General features: G+C 31.7%; 1 protein-coding gene and 1 non-coding gene across 2 annotated transcripts; one reads left to right on the top strand and one right to left on the bottom strand.

Moving 5' to 3' along the window:
- Positions 1 to 447: 447 nt before the first annotated feature.
- Positions 448 to 19,051, bottom strand: LOC114339816 (kinesin-like protein KIF14). The gene is made up of 3 exons (XM_028290499.2): positions 18,307 to 19,051; positions 15,536 to 16,173; positions 448 to 3,076 (listed from the first exon to the last, which is right to left on the bottom strand). The coding sequence occupies exons 1-3, from the start codon at positions 18,806 to 18,808 to the stop codon at positions 2,138 to 2,140; spliced, it is 2,079 nt and encodes a 692-aa protein (XP_028146300.1). The 5' UTR covers positions 18,809 to 19,051; the 3' UTR covers positions 448 to 2,137.
- Positions 19,052 to 19,144: 93 nt separating this feature from the next.
- On the top strand, positions 19,145 to 19,285 carry LOC114339823 (U4 spliceosomal RNA). The gene has a single exon (XR_003653977.1). It is a non-coding gene; the product is annotated as a U4 spliceosomal RNA (small nuclear RNA).
- The last annotated feature ends 935 nt before the right edge of the window (positions 19,286 to 20,220 follow it).

Raw genomic sequence — 20,220 nt, 5'->3', positions numbered from 1 at the left:
GGGGCGAAAGTCACCCCCAGGGCAAAAGCACACGTCGGCACAATATCACTTTTTTTCTTTGACATGTAAGCTATGCGTATGCCAAATTTCATGTCAATCCAAGCGGTTCTTTAAAATTTAGAGCAAAAACCGTGAAAGAATGGACTATTTCAAAAATGGCTTCACTATATACATTAAAGAGTAATGGAGACATAATACATCCTTGTCTAACTTCTCTCTTGATTTCAATTTCTGGACTGTGTTCGTGTTCGATATCTATTACAATTTGTGTTCTTTGATTCCAGTAAAAGTTTGTTATTATTCGTCCCTTTTGTCTACGTTTTTTGTCTTTGAAATTTGGACTAATTATTATTACCACACAAATTTTTCTGCAAACATCAGAATGTCACCTCAAAACAGATCAGCCTTGGTCTATAGTCAAAATCCTACTAAAATAAAACGCTTGAATTTGTAACCAAAAATATACACTTTATTGTATATGATTTACAAAATTTATTTTATTACAAACATTAAAAATATAAAACATAAATAATATCGCTATAAGGAAAAGTCAAACAATAAGGAATGCACGTAATTTTCACATTGTTGTCATATTCTAAATTTGAAAAAATATATAGGGAATAATGAGATTTTTGAAGTTATACTTCTTTAGGCGCGATAGAGAGTGAATTTTTATTATTCTGTGCGCATGCGCACAGAGACAGTATGTTATTCGTTGCTAAATCTTTTAAGTTATGTATCTATCAGTCCAAAAAAGGTGTGGAAAAAGTATATTAGTTTTTTAGTAAATATATTATAATTTTTGTATCTTTGGATTTGTCTTCCTCGGGAGTAAGATAATACATATTATTAAAACATTTTTATATTTTTAATACTTCACTTCGTCTATTTGTTACCGTGATTTGTCATAATGTCCGAGAAACCGTGTAAACACAGCCTTCATAGCGTCATTGGTACAGCATTCGACTAGAGATCGAGAGGTCCTGGGTTCAAATGCGGACAATAGCTGCCTTTTTTTTTAATTTTTGGAAAGTGGTAAGTATTAAAATTAGTTTAATAAAATAAAAATAAACTGTTTAAAATGAACTATTTTAAATGGAAAATAAGCCACAATTTTACCAAAAAAATGAATTTATTAACGTTTCGACGCCCAAGTCGGGTGTCGTTGTCAAAATACAAAATAATACTAAATAAACAAAAATGTTGTTGCTTAGTAAAAAATTCTTCTAATAATTTATTTAATCTGACTCATTTATATCGGCAATTCAGGCATGTATTATACATTTTAAAGTAGAAGACTTGTGCGTACAAAGTACACACACATTCTTTTTTTTTGACATGCCATTCCTATTACAGCGAGCATTTCATTGGCTAGAATTAGTGACGGGATTAGATGACGTCATTATAATATTTGGTGAAATTGTAAATGGTAACTGACGTCTGTCATAATATTGGAGGTTAAATATAGTGTCAAATTATTGTTTTCAAATTATATTTCATTTATTTAGTTTATATTTTAACCAACTTCACTTTCCCCTATCCTTGATTAGCCGATTAGGTTCGTAATAGTTTTGTTGTATGGTAGGTTTAGTTAGGCGTTAATTTTAAGAAATGTTGCTGGCTAAATGGGCACAGCTCCCAAAAGGCCATAAAATAAAAAAAACAAACAAACAAAAATCTTACATAACCTTCTATAGGACAATGTCAGTTTGACACATAGTACAGATAGTTAGTTATCTTTGTTTCACACTCTTAAAGACAAAGAGAAACAGTATAGCCGGTAGCTGCTTTGGAAAATGCATATATGTTTTATATGTGATGTACAATAATACATTGATATATGTTATTGTACTTGTTATCAAATTAGCTTATAGAATATGTAATTCTGATTGCTAATAAATGCTTACAAAAAAAAAAAAAAAAAAAAAAAAAATATGTTTTTTATTTGGCAATGCAACAGCGTTATCCTGTTAAACTTGACAGTAACAAAAAAACTAAAATATATGAGGAAAAATTTGTTGAATTTGTTTGCAGTCAAGTTTGTACCGGTGGGTTATGACGTCATTAAATCTACGACCTCCATTCCTAATTGTTTGACTTTTAGTTTTGTAGTTCATAAATGTATCAAATTTATCCTTCAAATATCTGCATCGAAGGTTACAACTTTTTGTCCTACGTTACTCTTAGCGTTATTTAATAACGCAGCTTCAAAACTTTGTAAGGTCTTGTTAACTTTGGCAAACAACAGGCACAAATTATTTTCGCTTTCTGGAGGCTGTAAGGTGGCTAAAGCTTGATAAATCTGATTCATGGATGACATCACCTCATTCTTACTAATCTTCTTAGTGGAGTTCTTAGTGTTAGTCCATGTCAGACTATCTACAAAGTCGCTAACATTTTCATGCCCGTTCATATCTATTGAGTTAATTAATATATGCGTGTGCCTATTCTTCACAGGATCCTTTATTATCAAAGTATCTGACGAAAAGGTGCAAGTCAATCCGTTTCTACAACACCAGTCAGTTAAAACGTCCAACATGATATTATCTACCACGACGTCCGTTTCATCAGTCAGTACACATTCCAATTCTTCAAGAAAGTTAGTCCTATACGGCGACAGTTTTACATTATCATCAACTCTTTTCATAACTCGAACCTTCGACTCGAGCTCAGCTTTGTACTTTTCGGCCTCAGCTAATTCCTTCAGCTGCGTTTTTTTGGTTTCTAAAAACCTCTTCTCCCAGTTCTTTTGGGCATCCTCTAAATGTTTTTCTGAATCACTTAGTTTCTTTCTAAGCCCTTCTAGCTCTTCGTCGTGGGCATCATTACACGAAGTAAGAGAAGAGGAAGATAGCGAACTGCGCTCAAAGTCTTGTCGCAAGGCTCGCAGTCTTTCAACTTCCGAACGCAGTTCTCGTATTAGACGATCGTGTGGATTCTCGTTAACTCTAGCTCTGTTTACTATTGATCTAGCTTGGCAAGCGTATCTGAGCGTGGCTAAGGTTTCATCTAGATGTGTGCTGGAAGGACTTATCGTTGCTAACATCGTGGTTAATGAATTGCCTCCAAGACTTTCCTAAAAACGCAGTTCATTATTTTAAATAAAATACAATAAACAAGCGGGAATAGGACTAATAGTGTAGTCACTGAAGGTGGATATGAGCTATTACCTCCGATTTCGTTGAACCTCCATCGATTTGCATAAAAATTGGTGAGTGGTTAGAGGATGTTTTAAGGAATAAAGTTGACGTTGTACCAACTTTCGCTTTTACCCTGGGGGGTGGATGCCACTCCTTCTCGGGGGTGAAAATTATTTTCTTAAAAATGACCCCATACTTCGATGGAGGGACAAATTCTAAGCAAAATTTGTTATATAAAGTTATTAAAATAAATCAAAACTTTTTGAGTTATTAAAGTTCAAAGATTTTAATCTTTATAAAAATGCATGTTTTTAATCGATTTTTGATAAATAACTCAAAAACTATAAGTTTTAACAAAAAAGTGATTATTACCAAAATTAAAACTAATAAAAAATTAAATAAACTCCTTACTAGAAAAACCTTCTAGTTTTAACTAAAAGTGAGTTATATGTAATTGAATGTATATTTTTTTCGGCGAGTACCCAAATCTAAGTATTCAAGTTTAAATGACGGGAAAATGATGCATTTTATAACATACACTTATTAAACATTTGTCAAACTACTTAGAAATATCTATCAACTGAGTCCCCGAACAAGTTGATTGAATTAAAATTTATGCTCCAAAAATTTTTCAAAATTTATCTTTTAACAATTTTTCCAAAAAATGTTATTATGTGTGTTTTTTTTTTAATAACTCCGTTAATTTTTACGATATCAGGTTCATCTAAAAGCCATTTGAAAGTTGGTCCCAAGGGCTATTAAACCATTTTGAATTTAATCTTTAAATCCCTTCACTTTTTTTAAAATAAAAGGTTAAATGGCCCCGATTACATGGTTCTTGCAGTAAAATTTAAGCTTTAAACGTTTCTATCTCGGTTATTTTTTTATCCTACAGAAATAGTAAAACTGGTCAAATATTCAATACAGAAACTAAAATTTGGTTATTTATCATTTTTTACGTATATTGAGTATTATTGGAGTTACTATCAAAAGAAAATGAAAATTACGATAATTTTAAAAATTCTGATTTTTTTAAAATTTCACCTTTTTTTCAAAAATAGTTTTCAAAAATTGTTGAAACTATTACTTATGCTAATATAAAGGAATAATAGTAAGGATTGCTATAAATTTTAATTTTTGTGGAAATGTCGTATGTTTTATTTTTCACTTTTTCCTAAAAAATTCGAAAGGGTTCTCTTATTCTCATCATAACTTGCGTAATTTTAATGTTATTAACTTCTTCTGGAGTTCATTTGATAGGTATTCCGAAGTTCTTTGACAAGTGTTTATCAGGTATATTTTATAAAATGCATAGTTTTCCCGGTATTTAAGATTGAATACTTAGATTTGAGTACTCGTCAAAAAAAATATACATTCAATTACCCATAACCCACTTTGAATTAACATTAGTTTAGTTCTTCATGTGAGGATTGCATTAAATTTTGTATTATCTTTAATTTTGGTAATAACAATTTTGTAAAAGCTTATAGTTTTTGAGTTATACGTGAAAAACAGCTTTAAAACATGCAATTTTTACGAAAAAATAAAATCTTTGATCTTTAATAACTCAAAAAGTATTGATTTATAATAATAACTTTATATAACAAATTTTGCTTATAATTTGTCCCTCTATCGATTAGTGGTATTATCTTTAATAAAATAATTTTCACCCCTGGGAAGGGGTATCCTCTTGAGGTTCCTTGAGGTATCCTCTAACTACTAACCAATTTTCATGAAAATCGATGAAGGTTCAACGAAATCGAATGTGAAAACCTTCAGTTACTGCACTATAAACTAATCTAAATTCTTGACAGTTAAAGTTTTAGAGCAATGACAAGATATATACTTTACACATTACACCAAATATATACCCAATAAAAACAGAACAAGGACAATATAGAGGACTGATGAACCATGAAATAATAAATATAACTGAAGGGGATGACAATAATCATTGGCTCTACAATCCACAGTGGGTCTTGGCCTGTTCTAGTTTCAGATTCCATTCCTTTCTATATTTTGCTTTGGTTTTCCAATTTTGTACTCAACACTCGAAAGTTGTCTTCCACATGGACCTTAACACCTTGGCTGCGTTTAGAGATATTTATAAACTTACATTGAGCGCATTATGAGGCCTATACAGGGTTGCGAGAAAGTCTGGCAACACGGTAATTTCTCGGAAACCGCTAGAACGATTTTTATGGATTTTGGTGGGTCAGGGTCTTTTAATACGGTCGATATTATAGTGGTAATTACATTGTTGTCACATCTTCCGTTTTCTGGAAATATAATGAACTTTCTTATTTCAAATGGAACACCCTTTATATGTTTTGCGTTTTAGAATTCCTAAGGGATGCTGATTATTTTTCATATAATATTCCCTATACATAAATGCCATAATTTCTGAGTTATTGCTGCATTTATTAAAAACAAGCTGAAAATGCGAGCATTATCATAACGAAAACTTTGTTTATATACGTATTTAAATTCATAATATAGAAAACTGCTATTACGAAAAGCTGTTTAGAATTAAAAATTATGTTTTAATGTGCAAGTATATCATTCTAATTTAAATGTTGTGAACTATAAAGATACTTTACTCGAAATTCATATTTTTTTACATACCTCGTATAAAATTAATAAAATTTGATTCGTGATGGTTGCATCATAAATTTTAGACCAAGAAGAGATTTTTATGAAGAATAACTTTTCTTCGTCAAATTAAAAATACAAGAGTTATAAATGAAAATGATGTTGGTATCCATAATTTGAGAAAATTCGTCAAATATTTTTTTCCATTAGAAGGATGTAATTTCATATACAGTCGAACCCGCTTATTAGAATCCCTGTTATAGGAATATCCCGGTTTATGGAATATAAATTCGAGTTCCCGAAACGTTTCCATTTACTCCTTAATAAATTTATCCTTTTATTGGAATAGGTTAGATAATACCGCTTATTAGCATATTTTGCAGGTCAACGACTATTTTTTTTTACAATTTTACTAAAAATTTAAATTATGTTTGGTTATTATGGTCAGTCGTCAAGGATTATGGATTAGATATTATTAGGGTAATAAATATTTATTACTTTGTTACGAGTACCAATTCGATTTTTAGCCGACAAATGCATGGGTCATAAAGTAATTTTTATTTGTCTACACAAAGGCACTGTTGCCTGCTATAAAATTGTTAGAAGCAGTTTATTTAGAATTCACCCAGAGAGGCTTATGGCTTTGTTAAATTCAATTCATCCATTTCTTGCCGCCAATAAAAGTTCCATTCAACCAATGGATTAAGGATGACCGCACGGATTAACAACAAAAAGCTATAATTACCGATAATTTCTCAAGAAAAAATAAGTAATTTTGTTATATGCATTTTAATAAGAAAATATTTACATATTATCTACATATTGCATACATTTTATATTAATTACCTACTGGTACTGTATTCATTCACATATATAATATAATGTAATTTGGTATTTAACACATACATAGATAAGTAGTAGTTACACTACTGTATTATTGACGTAAAAAGACCTAAAACCATTTACATATACTGATTATGTAGGTGTACATATATGATATACATATTGGCATAGTATGTAAAACTACACATTGGCATAGTATGTAAATAATATTATTACGTATATTCGGTACACTTATTTCGACTAGCCACCAATGATCGGTTATTAGAATATCCCGGTTATAAGAATATTTTTGCCTGGTACAAAGGCTATTCCAATAAGCGGGTTCGACTGTATCAGAACATACTTTTTTATTCCAAACCATATTTTTAATAACAATTTTCCAATATTGTAAAATAAATAATACATACATGATAAAGATATTAGTATTATTAGTATCTTATAATACTATTCTGCGCAGCAGAAGTTAAATAAAGTTCAGGATCTTGAATTTAAAATGTATTTTAAGAATTTATAAACTAGACAATCTAATGACAATTATTGAAGTTATTTACAATATCAAAGCATACTAATAAAACAACATGAACTAGTATATAGTAGACACTTAGGATATTGCCTTTTTAACATTCTCCCTCAATACCTAAGGTCACCTATACTTTTAAACTAAGTTTATTATATATAAACTTGTGCTTTTGAGTACCTAAAGCTTTTGTTAAAATATCTTTAACTGCTGAAAAGGTACTTCATGATATTCTCTCTCAAACGAAAGTTTTTGATTTTGTTCAAGGGGTGTACTAACAGTCTTACAATCAGTCATTTGAAATTTTTCAAGCAATTTCACAACATACTGATCTTGACTAAGTTTCAACTCGTTTTGCTTTCTATTTCGCTCAACTTTCATTCCCAAACAATATGAAATTGGCCCTAAGTCCTTCATACGAAAATGTATTTGTAGTTCTGATTTTAGAAATTTTACCTCACTCACATCATTGTAAAAAATGAAAAAATCATCAACATATAATGCTATGATAACTAGCATTTTATCAGAAATTTTTACAAAAATACAAGGTTCAATTTTAGATTGTTTGTAACCTAATTTTTGAAGAACTTGTGTTGCCTTTTCATACCAAAGCCTAGAAGATTGTTTTAACCCATATATTGCTTTATTTAATTTGCAAACTTTGTTTTCAAAACCGGGCACTTCAAAACCTTCAGGTTGAGACATATAAATTTCTTGATCAATGTTACCATTTAAGAAAGCTGTTTCTACATCCATGTGATCTGCTTCTAGATTTAGTTCAGCAGTCAATGCAAGTAAAAACCTTAAATTACTGTAACGAATAACAGGTGAAAAAGTCTCGTTATAATCTATGCCATGTTTTTGAGTAAAGCCTTTGGCTACTAAACGAGCTTTATAAGCTAAAATGTCACCATTCTGATCCCTTTTTATTTTAAAAACCCATTTGTTTTTTACAATGTTTTTGTTAGAAGGCTTATCTACTAGTTCCCAAGTGTTGTTAATTTTGAACGCATTCATCTCTTTTTCGATAGCTTTAATCCATTCAAAACTTCTCGAACCTGATAACGCTTCTGAAACAGTTGTGGGTTCTAAATCATCAATAGGAAGGCAAGGCATTGCATAACTAACTCTCTCATTATCAACTGCAAAATCATCATACATTTTTGGCATTCGTCTATCTCTTTTCGGATATCGCGAACTACATGTATCATCTACCTTTTGCTTTCTAGTATTTACATCATTTTCGTTTACACTTTCATGCACACTTTCAGTCATATCTCTCTCAAAATCATTGAAACTCTCTACATTACTTACTTCCAAACAATCATTCGCTTCATTCTCGCCACAATCATTCTCATTCACACTCTTACTAGTACTTGGACGAATTGAAACTTGATTGTTTTCTTGGATTGTAACAGTTTCAGGATCAGCAGATTCATCTGTTTCAACTTCAGACAACTTTGGAACCATTGCAACTCCAATTTTTTCTTCCAAAAATACAACATCTCGTGCAATTTCAATTTTGTGTGTAACAGGATCTAGCAGTCTGTATCCGGCAGATGTTTCTGAATACCCAACAAAGATTTTTTCTTTACTCTTCTGGTCGAGTTTCTTCCGCTTTATTTTTGGAACATGAGCATATGCATAACATCCAAAGATACGTAGAATTGTAAGGTCAACTTTGTTTCCAGACCATTTTTCTTCTGGAGTTTTACCTTTCAGTTTCTTGGTTGGTGATCTGTTTAATAAATATACTGCTGTGTTAGCAGCTTCCGCCCACATTTGTTTTTCAGCATTTACCTCGAACAGCATCGAACGTACTTTTTCGAAAATAGTGCGGTTGAATCTTTCGGCAACACCATTCTGTTCAGGACAATATGGCACAGTAAGTTCATGTTTGATGCCTTTGCTTTTTAAAAACTTGTTCATACGAGCATTGCAGTACTCACCACCATTGTCGCTTCTTAAAACTTTAATTTTTCTTTCAGTTTCAGTTTCGACTTCTGCACAAAATTCTTGAAACTTCTCAGGAACCTCGTCCTTTGACTTCAAAAAATAACAAAATGCTTTTCTTGTATGGTCATCGATAAGGGTAAACAAATATTTTGAACCAGCATATGATGGAACCTCCATAGGTCCAGCTAGATCTGAATGAACCAAATTGAGTTTATTTTTAGCAACTTCTTTGTTTGGATTTTTAGGAAATGGTTTTCTGGCATGCTTTGCCTTAATACAGCTTTCGCAAAGCTCAGGTGTTTCTTGTTTTTCATAGTGTATACCAGTTGCCATACCATTTTTTAATAGATCCATGCTAAAATGGTTTAAATGACCCAATCTTTTATGCCATAACATCTGTGAATTTTGAGGTTTAGCAATGTTAACTTTTTCCTTAGCCATTGTATTAAGTTTATACAATCCATCGAGATTTGTTGCTGTGGCTTCAGGTCTCTTCTTCACTGCTATCTTTTGATTGTGAAAAAGTCTGCATCCGTTGATGTCAAATACTATAGACCAACCATTGCTTACTAAGGCGTTTACTGATAAGAGATTTACCGATAGGTTTGGTACATACCTAACGTTTTGTATCAATTTTTCTTGTCGACTTTCTCTCAGTGTAACTGTAGCATTACCAGTTCCTTTTACTGTAAGCCTGGAGTCATTTGCCACCACAATCTCTTGACCAGAATTTTTGTTGGTAATATCTGTTAAAATTTCGTATTTTCCGGTCATGTGTGAAGATGCACCGCTGTCAACATACCATATATCGTCTTTCATGTTGATACCAAATGCAGCGAAACATGTTGTACCACCTTTTTTGTTACTTTTGCTTTGAGATTTACTTCTTTCTGGCGATTTGTCCATATTCTTCTTAGTACATTGACTTTTGTAATGTCCTTTGAAACCGCAACCCCAACAATGTGGCACTTTTTTAAATTTCTGCGCCGAGAGTGCATTGTCTTCTTCACGTTTACCTTTTTGCCATTTTTTGTCCTGCAAAAGTTTAGTTTTCACAAAATCAGCTGTAATGTCAACATTTGAATTTTCCAGAGCCATTACCATTGGGTCATATGCTTCTGTGAGACCCTGCAGCATGATTACACCCAAAAATTCATCATCCATCGGTTTTCCAATAGAAGATAGTTGCTGAGATAAGTCAATCGCTTCGTTTACATAATCTTCCATTGTACTAAAATTGGACAGTTTAATTGAACATAAATTTCGTAGTAAACGAAGTCGACGATGAAGACCTTTATCCTCAAATGCTTTTTCAAGTGCAAGCCATGTCTCTACAGCTGTTTTGCATTGCATTACATGAGGATATGTACTCTTATCCAGAGAAAGTATTATTTTTGAAAGTGCTTTCTCCTCGTGACGCTTTTTTGCTGGATTGTCTAAATTAACAACATTATTACCATCATTAGTATTATTACCAGCTGGTTGAATCTCTGGCTGAATACAATACCATAAACCATCATACTTCAGGAGAGCAGTCATTTGGAATTTCCAGGTACTGTAATTTTCTCTGCCTCTGAGTTTTTCAACACTTCCAAGTCCCGAATGATCATTTTCAGCCATCATACAAAAAACAAATCTTTAAGTTTTTTCTTGCTGCAAAATATTCTTCTAACTGGAGCGGCCCATAACCTATTAGTATTATTAGTATCTTATAATACTATTCTGCGCAGCAGAAGTTAAATAAAGTTCAGGATCTTGAATTTAAAATGTATTTTAAGAATTTATAAACTAGACAATCTAATGACAATTATTGAAGTTATTTACAATATCAAAGCATACTAATAAAACAACATGAACTAGTATATAGTAGACACTTAGGATATTGCCTTTTTAACAAAAGATACTTTTTACTGATGAAATTTACTTGGATCAACAGACCGAGCGAGTCTCGTAAATTCCACGGCTTTGCGCCACGCTTCACGCAACCGTATTTGCGTACTTGTGTTTTGAGTTGTGTGGTCGTGCGCTGGTCGAGTGGAGTTATAATTAACCAAATTTAAATATAATCGTTTCTACTGATTCATTATTAATATAGTATATTATGTATTATTGCTTTCAAAATATACTCAAATTGTATTTTTATACATTTATTACACATATTATTTTATATAATAATTAAATTCACTATAAAATGTCATTTATATTTTATTAATAGCTAAATAATTTAAAATTTAGTTTGACATTGACGAAGTGTCAAACTCAAATGTAAATAATAACATTTGCTTTGCTTAACAAATTCAGATTAAAAAGTAGCCTACTTCCTAATCAAAGATTTCAGCTGACGTTTAGTGCGTGGTAGGAAATAACCGGATTGTGACGTCACATTTTAGATTTTGGGGTCGATTATCTCGAAGACAGTTAGAGATATCGAAATGCCGTTTTCAGATTTGGATTCAGAAGACAAAACTACATAAGAATCCATCGATACATCTGCTCTAAGTATTGCAGGAGCGGCAACGCAATAACACACAGACTTTTGCAAATTTATAAACGAAATGTTTTCGTTGAAAAAATTTAAACAATTTATAAAAATCAATTTTTTCGTCCCGGGTAGACATTATTTTAGGTTCATTGGATCATTGTGAACAAAAAAGGTCTCTTGTAATTTTTATCTGAATCGTTTCCGTTGAAAAATGACGATTTTCTAGGTTCAAAAACACAAGTAAAAAATATTATTTTTAAAACTATGAAAGTGCCTAAATTCAAGTTTGAACCTTATTATCAGTTACCGATAAGCAGTTTGGTCTTGTTTCATTTTAAAATATTATTTTTTAGTTGTTAATGCATAAGGCATTTGCTCGCCCGTTCTCTTTTATGAGCTTCATTAATAATTAAAAAAACAATATTTTAGAATAAAACGAGTCAAAAATTCTTAAAGGTATCTGATAGAAGAAGGTTTGATCTTGAATTTAAGTAGTTTGTAATTTCAAAAATTATTTTTTTTACTTGTGTTTTTGAACCTTTAAAATCGTCATTTTTCGTTTTTTAGAATAGAATAGAAATATGCTTTATTGCCATGAAAAATTTTACAATTTTATCGACAAAGCTTATAAATAGTCAAAAAACAAAACAGTAACAATCCAATTTACTAAAATTACATAAATCGTCAATATATTTAAATAATAATAATAATAATGAAGTTAAAACAGAAATAATCAATTGCAAAAATTTAAATAAATTGCAAATGCATAGTGTACCTAATAATTAATAAAAAAGGTTTAAAAGTTAAAAAGTTAAGCTGCTGCATATGACACCCAAATATAGATAACAAAATAATAAAAATACTACTTGTGCAAAGGGTACTGTAATTTCTTAGTTATGGACTAAAAAAATCTTCTACTGAATAATACGGTCTTTCAGACAGGTAGGCTTTTGTCAGTTTACGGAATTTGTGGAAAGATGGTGCAGATTTTAGTTGTAGGGGGAGATGGTTGTACATTTTTTTTGCGGAATATAATATTGATTTCTTTACTAACTCCGAGGACGGGGTCGGCAAAAAGACGTCAAACGTAGAATTTCTCGTGAAGTAGTCATGATTAGGTCTTGGTGGAAAGACATGTAGATGTTTACGAATTAAGCAAACAGTTTCTAAAATATACAAAGATGGAAGCGTTAAAATTCCGTGATCTTTGAAATAACTTCTGCAATGTGTTGTTCTTCTGAGGCCAAACAGATATCTTATTGCTCTTTTTTGTAATTTGAAAATAACATCGAATTGGGCAGCTGTACCAGAACCCCAAAAAGGAAGACCATAACGAAGATGTGACTCGAACAAAGAAAAATATGTTATTTTGGAAGATGCTAAATTGAGTTCATTCGAAACAGATCTTATAGCATAGCAAGTTGAAGAGAGTTTCTTCCGTAACAAATCGATATGGAGGGACCATTTAAGATTGCTGTCTAAAAAAATAGTTTTTTTCAGTATTAAATTGTTTATGACTCGAAAACGATTAATTTTAGAGAAAAATTACAGAAGACCTTTTTTGTTCCCAATGATCTAAAGAACCTAAAATAATGTCTACCCAGGCCGAAAAAATTGATTTTTATAAATTGTTTAAATTTTTTTTTTAAATGTAGCAATAACTCCGAAATTATGACATTTTCATATAGGGAATATCATATGAAAAATAATCAGTATCCCTTAAGAGGATCGGTACGTATTTTCGGCTGCAATGCTATTCAAATGGGGATTCATTTTTTTCAAATCCTAAGAAAACTAATAAGTATTTTTGAAAAATTTAAACGCAGAATGAAAGATTACGTTATTAGCGATGGCCGAAAGTCCCTGAGAACTTCTATAATGTTTATTTTAATAAGTTACAGGGGTGAAAAAACTAAGAGAAAATTTAGTGTGATTTTTAATTTCAAATATCTCATTCAAAATAAACTTTTTATTTATTCTAAGGGACTTTCGGCCCTCGGTAATAATTTAGTCTTTCATTCTGCGTTTAAATTTTTCAAAAATATTTATTGGTTTTTTCAGGATTTGAAAAAAATGAACACAATGCCGTGGTAATATTTTCCAAATCTGTCTTTGTCTTACAACGCACTCAACCGAATATAATATTGTCAGCATATATTGTCAGTCAGATACTGACAATCAGTGACAATTTTAAATATTTGACATTGCATCGGGAATATTTTGAGAAATTGATTAAATATTATTGATATATAGTGTATTTGATAAATAATTGATTTAAGACGTGAACTTAATAAAAAGTTATTTATTGTGTATTATTTGTGGAAGATCCAAGCAGAGAATACATCAGATATATCCTGTGATCCAAGTATTTTGTTGTTAGAGATGTTCGAAATTGTAAGCGTTCCAAAATAACAACATATTATTAAAAAATCACTTTAACACTTTTCCTCTTTTCTCCATTGATTATTAGTTTTTGTTGTACAAATAAATTATTACAATCACTGAAAACATAGTTAGTGAAAAAATTATCACATTTATTAACTGAATTAATAATTTGCAATTATAAAAATAATAGTTATCCAAGAACATTCAAAAGCCATCTCTTTAAATTAATTATGACATTTTCAAGTAGAATGACATTCTAGTAATGTTTACATATCCACACCAGTGTGAATTTTACTACACGTAATTTGCCGTGTAAAGACAGAAAAAGTAGGGATACACGTAAAATATTTGCGAATTATGTACCCATAGCCTTAAGGATTCCAAAACTTAAAAAATATACAGGGTGTTCCATTTGAAATAAGAAAGTTCAGTACATTTCCAGAAAAACGAATTATTTGACAACAATGTAATTACCACTATGATATCCGCCGCACTAAAAGACTCTTACCCACCAAAATCTATAAAAATCGTTTTAGCGGTTTCTGAGAAAATAACGTTTTGCCAGACTTTTTCGCAACCCTGTATGTCCCATAGTGAACCTTTACCACAGTATGTTACAACACAGTCGATGCAGTTAACCGTTAGTCTAATATGAGGTCTATTTGTCTCATAAGGTGTTAAATCGTTCTCTGGGCCTACCTGTTCTACTCACTCCATCCAGTCTTTGGTTATAAATGTGTTTCGACGGCTCCATCTTGTTTTAAAAATGCATGTTTGGTCGATGATACTGCTAAAATGAAGATTTCTGAAGTTTCAAAAAGCTCATCCAGGGATCGCAGGGACATGGCCATCAGCCATCAATCAGTAGATGAGACAGTCATGGAAATAATCAAAGAAACGCCCAATAAAACTTCTGAAATGATCAAGTAAAATCTAGAAGTGTCTCGAAAGACTGATAAAAAATTAGAAGTTTTTATCTGAAATAATGACTATAGTAAAAAGTATCACTTTATACAGCTGTGAGGTATGGCCACTGAAAGAAAGAACACTGGCAACGCTGAGAGCAACGGAAATGGATTTTTGGAGAAGAGCCGTAGGAAGATCTAGAAAAGAAAGGATTACCAACGAACGCATTAGAGAAATATAGGAATCAAACGGACAATCACAGATGACCTAACAACAAAACAACTTTTCTGGTTCGGACATATACAAAGAATGGATGAACAACGAATACCAAAAGAAATATTAAAATGGCAACCAAAAGGAAAGAGAAAACGAGGTAGACCGACAAAAAGTTAGAGCGAAGGAATAAACAAAGGGCTGAGAGAAAGGGCCATAGAAGAGGGCCTATAAACAGATAGGTAGTAGTAGTATCTGAAATAATTAAAGAAACTTCCAATAATAATAACAAAAACTGAACTGAGCGTCAGAAGAGGGGAAGACCACAGACTAATTGGAAACAGAGACATGAGTGCCAGAAACCTGCAATAATTGGACTCAGATGGGAGAAAAAATACAGAAAACTTTTAGAACAACATTAAATATGTTAAAAATTCAAACGTAACAGCTCTTGCCATACTTTTACACAAATAATATTATTTTATTAAATAAAAATCTTACCTTGAGTAACCATGTTAAAACTGATTCCCTATAAGGTACAAATTGATTTTTCTTTTGGTCGGCTAAAGCAGAAATAACTTTTCCTAATGTCAATAAAGATTTGTTAATGCATACGCCTTCTCTAATTCTTCCTTCGGCACCATGTGAATTACCCAAGCGTTCACTTCCAGCTAAATCAACTAGGCTTATTCTACTCTTTCGACTGGCGCTCTCTCCGTTTTTATCGTCAGATAAACAGAGTTCAATGGAGAAAATACTGTGTGATCTGGATGATTTTTCATTCATTGTTGTAGCTGCCGTAGCTCTATTGCGGTTACCTACTAAAAGCCAATGCCTTAATTCCTTGTAGGATTTTACAACTTGCACACTTAAGTCAACTACATACGGTCCCAATTCTGGATGTTCTCGGACTTTTAAAGGCTGTTTATTTGCAGTAGATGAGCAGGAAAGCAAGTCGTGGATCTTTTCATTATATATTTCAAAATAACTAACTTCTACAGTACATATTGAGTTTTTATCTAGTTGAGCAATTCTGTTAAAAATATCTTTACAAAATCTTGGTGTGATGCCGGAAAACACTTGGCAATCCATATCAGTAGCTTCGCACATGTCTTTGCCCATCATGCTGAAGCTTTTACCTAAAAAATATTAAATATTAATATTTTATAATATTGTAGAAAGTTCTGAAGAGAAACAAGCATATCAGTTGGAAAAAGTAGGAAAAAGCTAAAAGATCTTTCCCATTCTCTAATATATTGGTTATTTAAAATTTATCAATCTAGTTCTATATAAAATGAGAGAAATGTATTTTTGGATTTGGTTGTTTCCAGAGATAGGAAACTGAATGTTGTAAAAGCATTCATTACAAAATGATTTTAAAAGTTTAGCTAAGTAGTTGGTGTGAGGTAAATATGCAATACTTACATATACAAAATGCTTTAAAATTATTTTTGATAGATCAATGGAGTTTGTAAATTATTGTTATTGTATAAATAATGTACCTTTAGAGTCAAGTAATAAAATTAAAGATTTGGATATAAATTTTTATTCTAAATTAACTTTTAAATACCACATTAATGAAACTTCAACTAAGGCTTTAAAGATGTTGGAATTTATTCTTAGAAATTGTAATCAGTTTTCAGTACAAACTTTAAAAATGTTTTACTTTAGTTTAGTTTGATCAGTTTTGGAGTATAGTTCTCTCATTTGGCCTCCTTCAGATCATAGTGACATCTACAGCAGCAAGAGAGTTCAAAATAAATTTTTGAGGGCACATGCTTACAAAATTGGTTTTATTGGACAGCAATACACATATTATGAAGATATAATTTCTGTACCTAATAAGATTACTCTATCATAGAAGGTTTGAAGCAGGTTTATGTTTCATAAGACTATAAATCAACATGTTCAAGATACAGTTACTAAGTTTAATAAGTTTCAATGTTAATACTAAAAGAACTTGTAACACAGATTTTCAACATTCTATTTGATACTACAAACTATGTACATAGTATGTTCAAAATGAATTCATTGCAAGAATTTTAAGAACTGTCAGTGAGCACAGCAATAGTTTACGAGTTATTTGAATATCTACAAGAAATCTTAAGAAAATAGTTGAGGTTTTTGAGTATGATTAGCTAATAAGTTAGTTACTAATTTAATTTTGTTTATTCTAATTGTATCCCGACACCAATAGGGTAGAAGGGAATTTGATTATACAGTAGACTCCCTCTATAACGAGAACTGAAATGGTGGCCTAATTACCTTGTTACACAAGCAGCAAAAGAAACAATAGGAACACAAAAAAGAAGTAATAAACTATGGCTATCGAGAAGCATGTGGGAAAAAATAAAAGAAAGAAGACTACTTAAATGTAAAATGCTAAAAAATGATCTAAGAGATAAGGAACAAATGAAGAGAGAAAGATAAAGAAGTTAAAAAAAGTGCGAGAAACGACAACAGACAATATAACGAAGAACTGTTAATAGAAGCAGAAACAGCAGCAAAAAACAACATAAGAACTCTACATAAAACGACGAAAAAACTAAGCTCGTGTGGAAAAATGAATGTTGAGCATATAAAAGACAAAAACGGGAAAATATTGAAGAATGAAAAGGAAATAGCTGAGAGATGGGTCGAACATTTTAGAGAAGTATATGCCAACAGAATAATAGAACACGAAACGGAAAATGAAGAAATAAAGGAAGAACTAAGCTTCACCGAATCGGAATTCACAAAAAAAAGAAGTAAGTATAGCAATACAACAGCTGAAAAGAGGGAAAGCAGATAGAGAAACATCGGAAGAAATCCTGTATGTACTAATAAACAAAATATAGCAGGAGGAGAGAATACCTGATGATTGGACAAAGTAAATGTAGCCCGATACTGGGCAGAAAAACTGTAGTTGGATCCAGATACGAAAAAGTAAGTAGGTAAGTAAAGTTTATTTTATTTATTTAATTTGATTTCTTTAACGCAACTTATGCTTTGTACAGGTTGATGTTATACTTTTGTAAAAATTGTACTGTCTGACCAAATTCACTTTGTATTTGTGATGCGCACAAAAAGAATGGAGACTGTGGAACTCATAAGCAAGACATGAAATGAATGTACACTCAGAGCAGATATTTTACTTGATGAGATATTACCAAAATAACCAAAATTTTCCGAACATCAACACATCCAGTGCACATCCAAATCTCAAATACAAAGTGAATTTGGTCAGACTGTATATCCCTAAAAATAATATAAAATAATATAATAAAACATACCTGAACCAGTTTGACCATAAGCAAATAAACATCCATTGTATCCTTTAAAAGCACTGTTTATTAAAGGTCTTCCTAATGTTCTAAATACATCTTCCTGAGAGGCATATGAGTCATTGGATTCATCACAGGACCAAAAAATGTGATCGTAGTGAAATTGATGATTACTACTCATACCACTAGTGTTACTCTGAGCCTTGATGATCAATTCTTTTTCTTTCACAAGAACTACGTCTGTTGCACCCACAACAACCAGTTCTCTGGCATTCATAGGCCTTATCCTTACAGCTACAGTTAAGTTACTAACTTCATCAAACTTATCTTTACTAGTCCTTCTTTTGATCACGGGGGTTTCGACTTGAACATTGTTAAAACATTCCGGGGTAGTGGGTAGAGCTTCCACCTTTTTATTCTTTGGTGTAGCATAGCTAGATTTCGGTGTTTTATCGAAGATTACTGAAGAAATCACTCGTTTCCTGGTAGAACTAGGGGTAGAAAACGCCATATAGTACTACCAAACACAGCTAATACAGATAAAATGTTAATTTTCTCTTATTACTTTAAAACATAATAGACGTAAAACTTAAAAACCACTATCTTCCAAATTTTAAACATCCTTCTGTCAATTTTGACAATAAAACAACCGTTAAGGTTCAAGATTGCCAACGTATTTATTTTAGTATTTTATGAAAAGAACTAAGATATTTATGTTGGTGACAGTGTTATATGTCAATAAAATCGAAATGTTGTTGATATTGTCTTGTAGATGGCAGCATTTGCGTACTGCGTAATGTAAGCACTCGATATTTCACCTATACTACACAAGTCCGGTGAACAAATCAGCTTTGCGCAGTGGCGATATCGTAACCAATGAGGTTTTTCCGAGGTGCGATTATTGCTAGTTGAAAACTTTAACCAATACCCCGCCATGTGCACGTGAAAAACCGTGCGCTACGGCAATTTTTGCAAACCCCTGCGGGGGTTATTAAATTAATACAAACATAAAAAAGATAAAAATATAATCAAATGCTATGGACTGTCTAATGTATGGTACTGGTGCCAGTGGCGGATCCAGGTGGAATTTGATTGATACTGTCAACGCATACTTAAGCATCTCCACCGTAAAATTATTATAAAATCGTTTGCAGATAACAGAAACAGATTCCCCGAAAATTGCGCGCCGAAAATATAAATATTATGATTATGTATGTTCACACGCCGATGCCGATAGCTGACCACGAAAAAAGAACACCCTTATTATTAATAATTATTAGTAATTAGTGTATTTTGGGTATCGATGCAAGTAACATCTCTACTGATTCGTACAGATCTTAGTTTGTAAATTGTTAGCGTGATCAAAGAATACTCCATCCAACAAGTTGGATGGAGTATTCTTTGGCGTGATTAATAGTATTTTGAGTTTATTCTTCTTTTTTGTATTGATATAGTTTGTGATTTACGAAGAGTTATAAGATGTCAAATAAACGAAAGGAACCAGAAGCTTCTACCGAGAACTTAAAAAGTAAATTTAACCTACCTAAATTATTAATTATTAAATTAATACAAACATAAAAAAGACAAAAATATACTCAAATGCTATGGACTGTCTAATGTATGGTACTGGTGCCAGTGGCGGATCCAGGTGGAATTTGATTGATACTGTCAACGCATACTTAAGCATCTCCACCGTAAAATTATTATAAAATCGTTTGCAGATAACAGAAACAGATTCCCCGAAAATTGCGCGCCGAAAATATAAATATGATTATGTATGTTCACACGCCGATGCCGATAGCTGACCACGAAAAAAGAACACCCTTATTATTAATAATTATTAGTAATTAGTGTATTTTGGGTATCGATGCAAGTAACATCTCTACTGATTCGTACAGATCTTAGTTTGTAAATTGTTAGCGT

Source organism: Diabrotica virgifera, chromosome 1, assembly GCF_917563875.1.
Source record: "Diabrotica virgifera virgifera chromosome 1, PGI_DIABVI_V3a".
In the NCBI taxonomy this organism is placed as follows: Eukaryota; Metazoa; Arthropoda; class Insecta; order Coleoptera; family Chrysomelidae; genus Diabrotica; species Diabrotica virgifera.
The sequence above is the reverse complement of the archived record's forward strand: the minus strand, read 5'-3'. Positions and strand labels throughout refer to the sequence as shown.

Excerpts from the sequence above, each read along its gene's own strand:
- LOC114339816 (XM_028290499.2), bottom strand. The coding sequence starts at position 18,808 with ATGGCGTTTTCTACCCCTAGTTCTACCAGGAAACGAGTGATTTCTTCA. Across the intron at positions 16,174-18,306 it reads TTATGGTCAAACTGGTTCAG|GTAAAAGCTTCAGCATGATG; the intron begins GTATGTTTTATT and ends AATATTTTTTAG. Across the intron at positions 3,077-15,535 it reads TTTTAACATGGTTACTCAAG|GAAAGTCTTGGAGGCAATTC; the intron begins GTAAGATTTTTA and ends CTGCGTTTTTAG.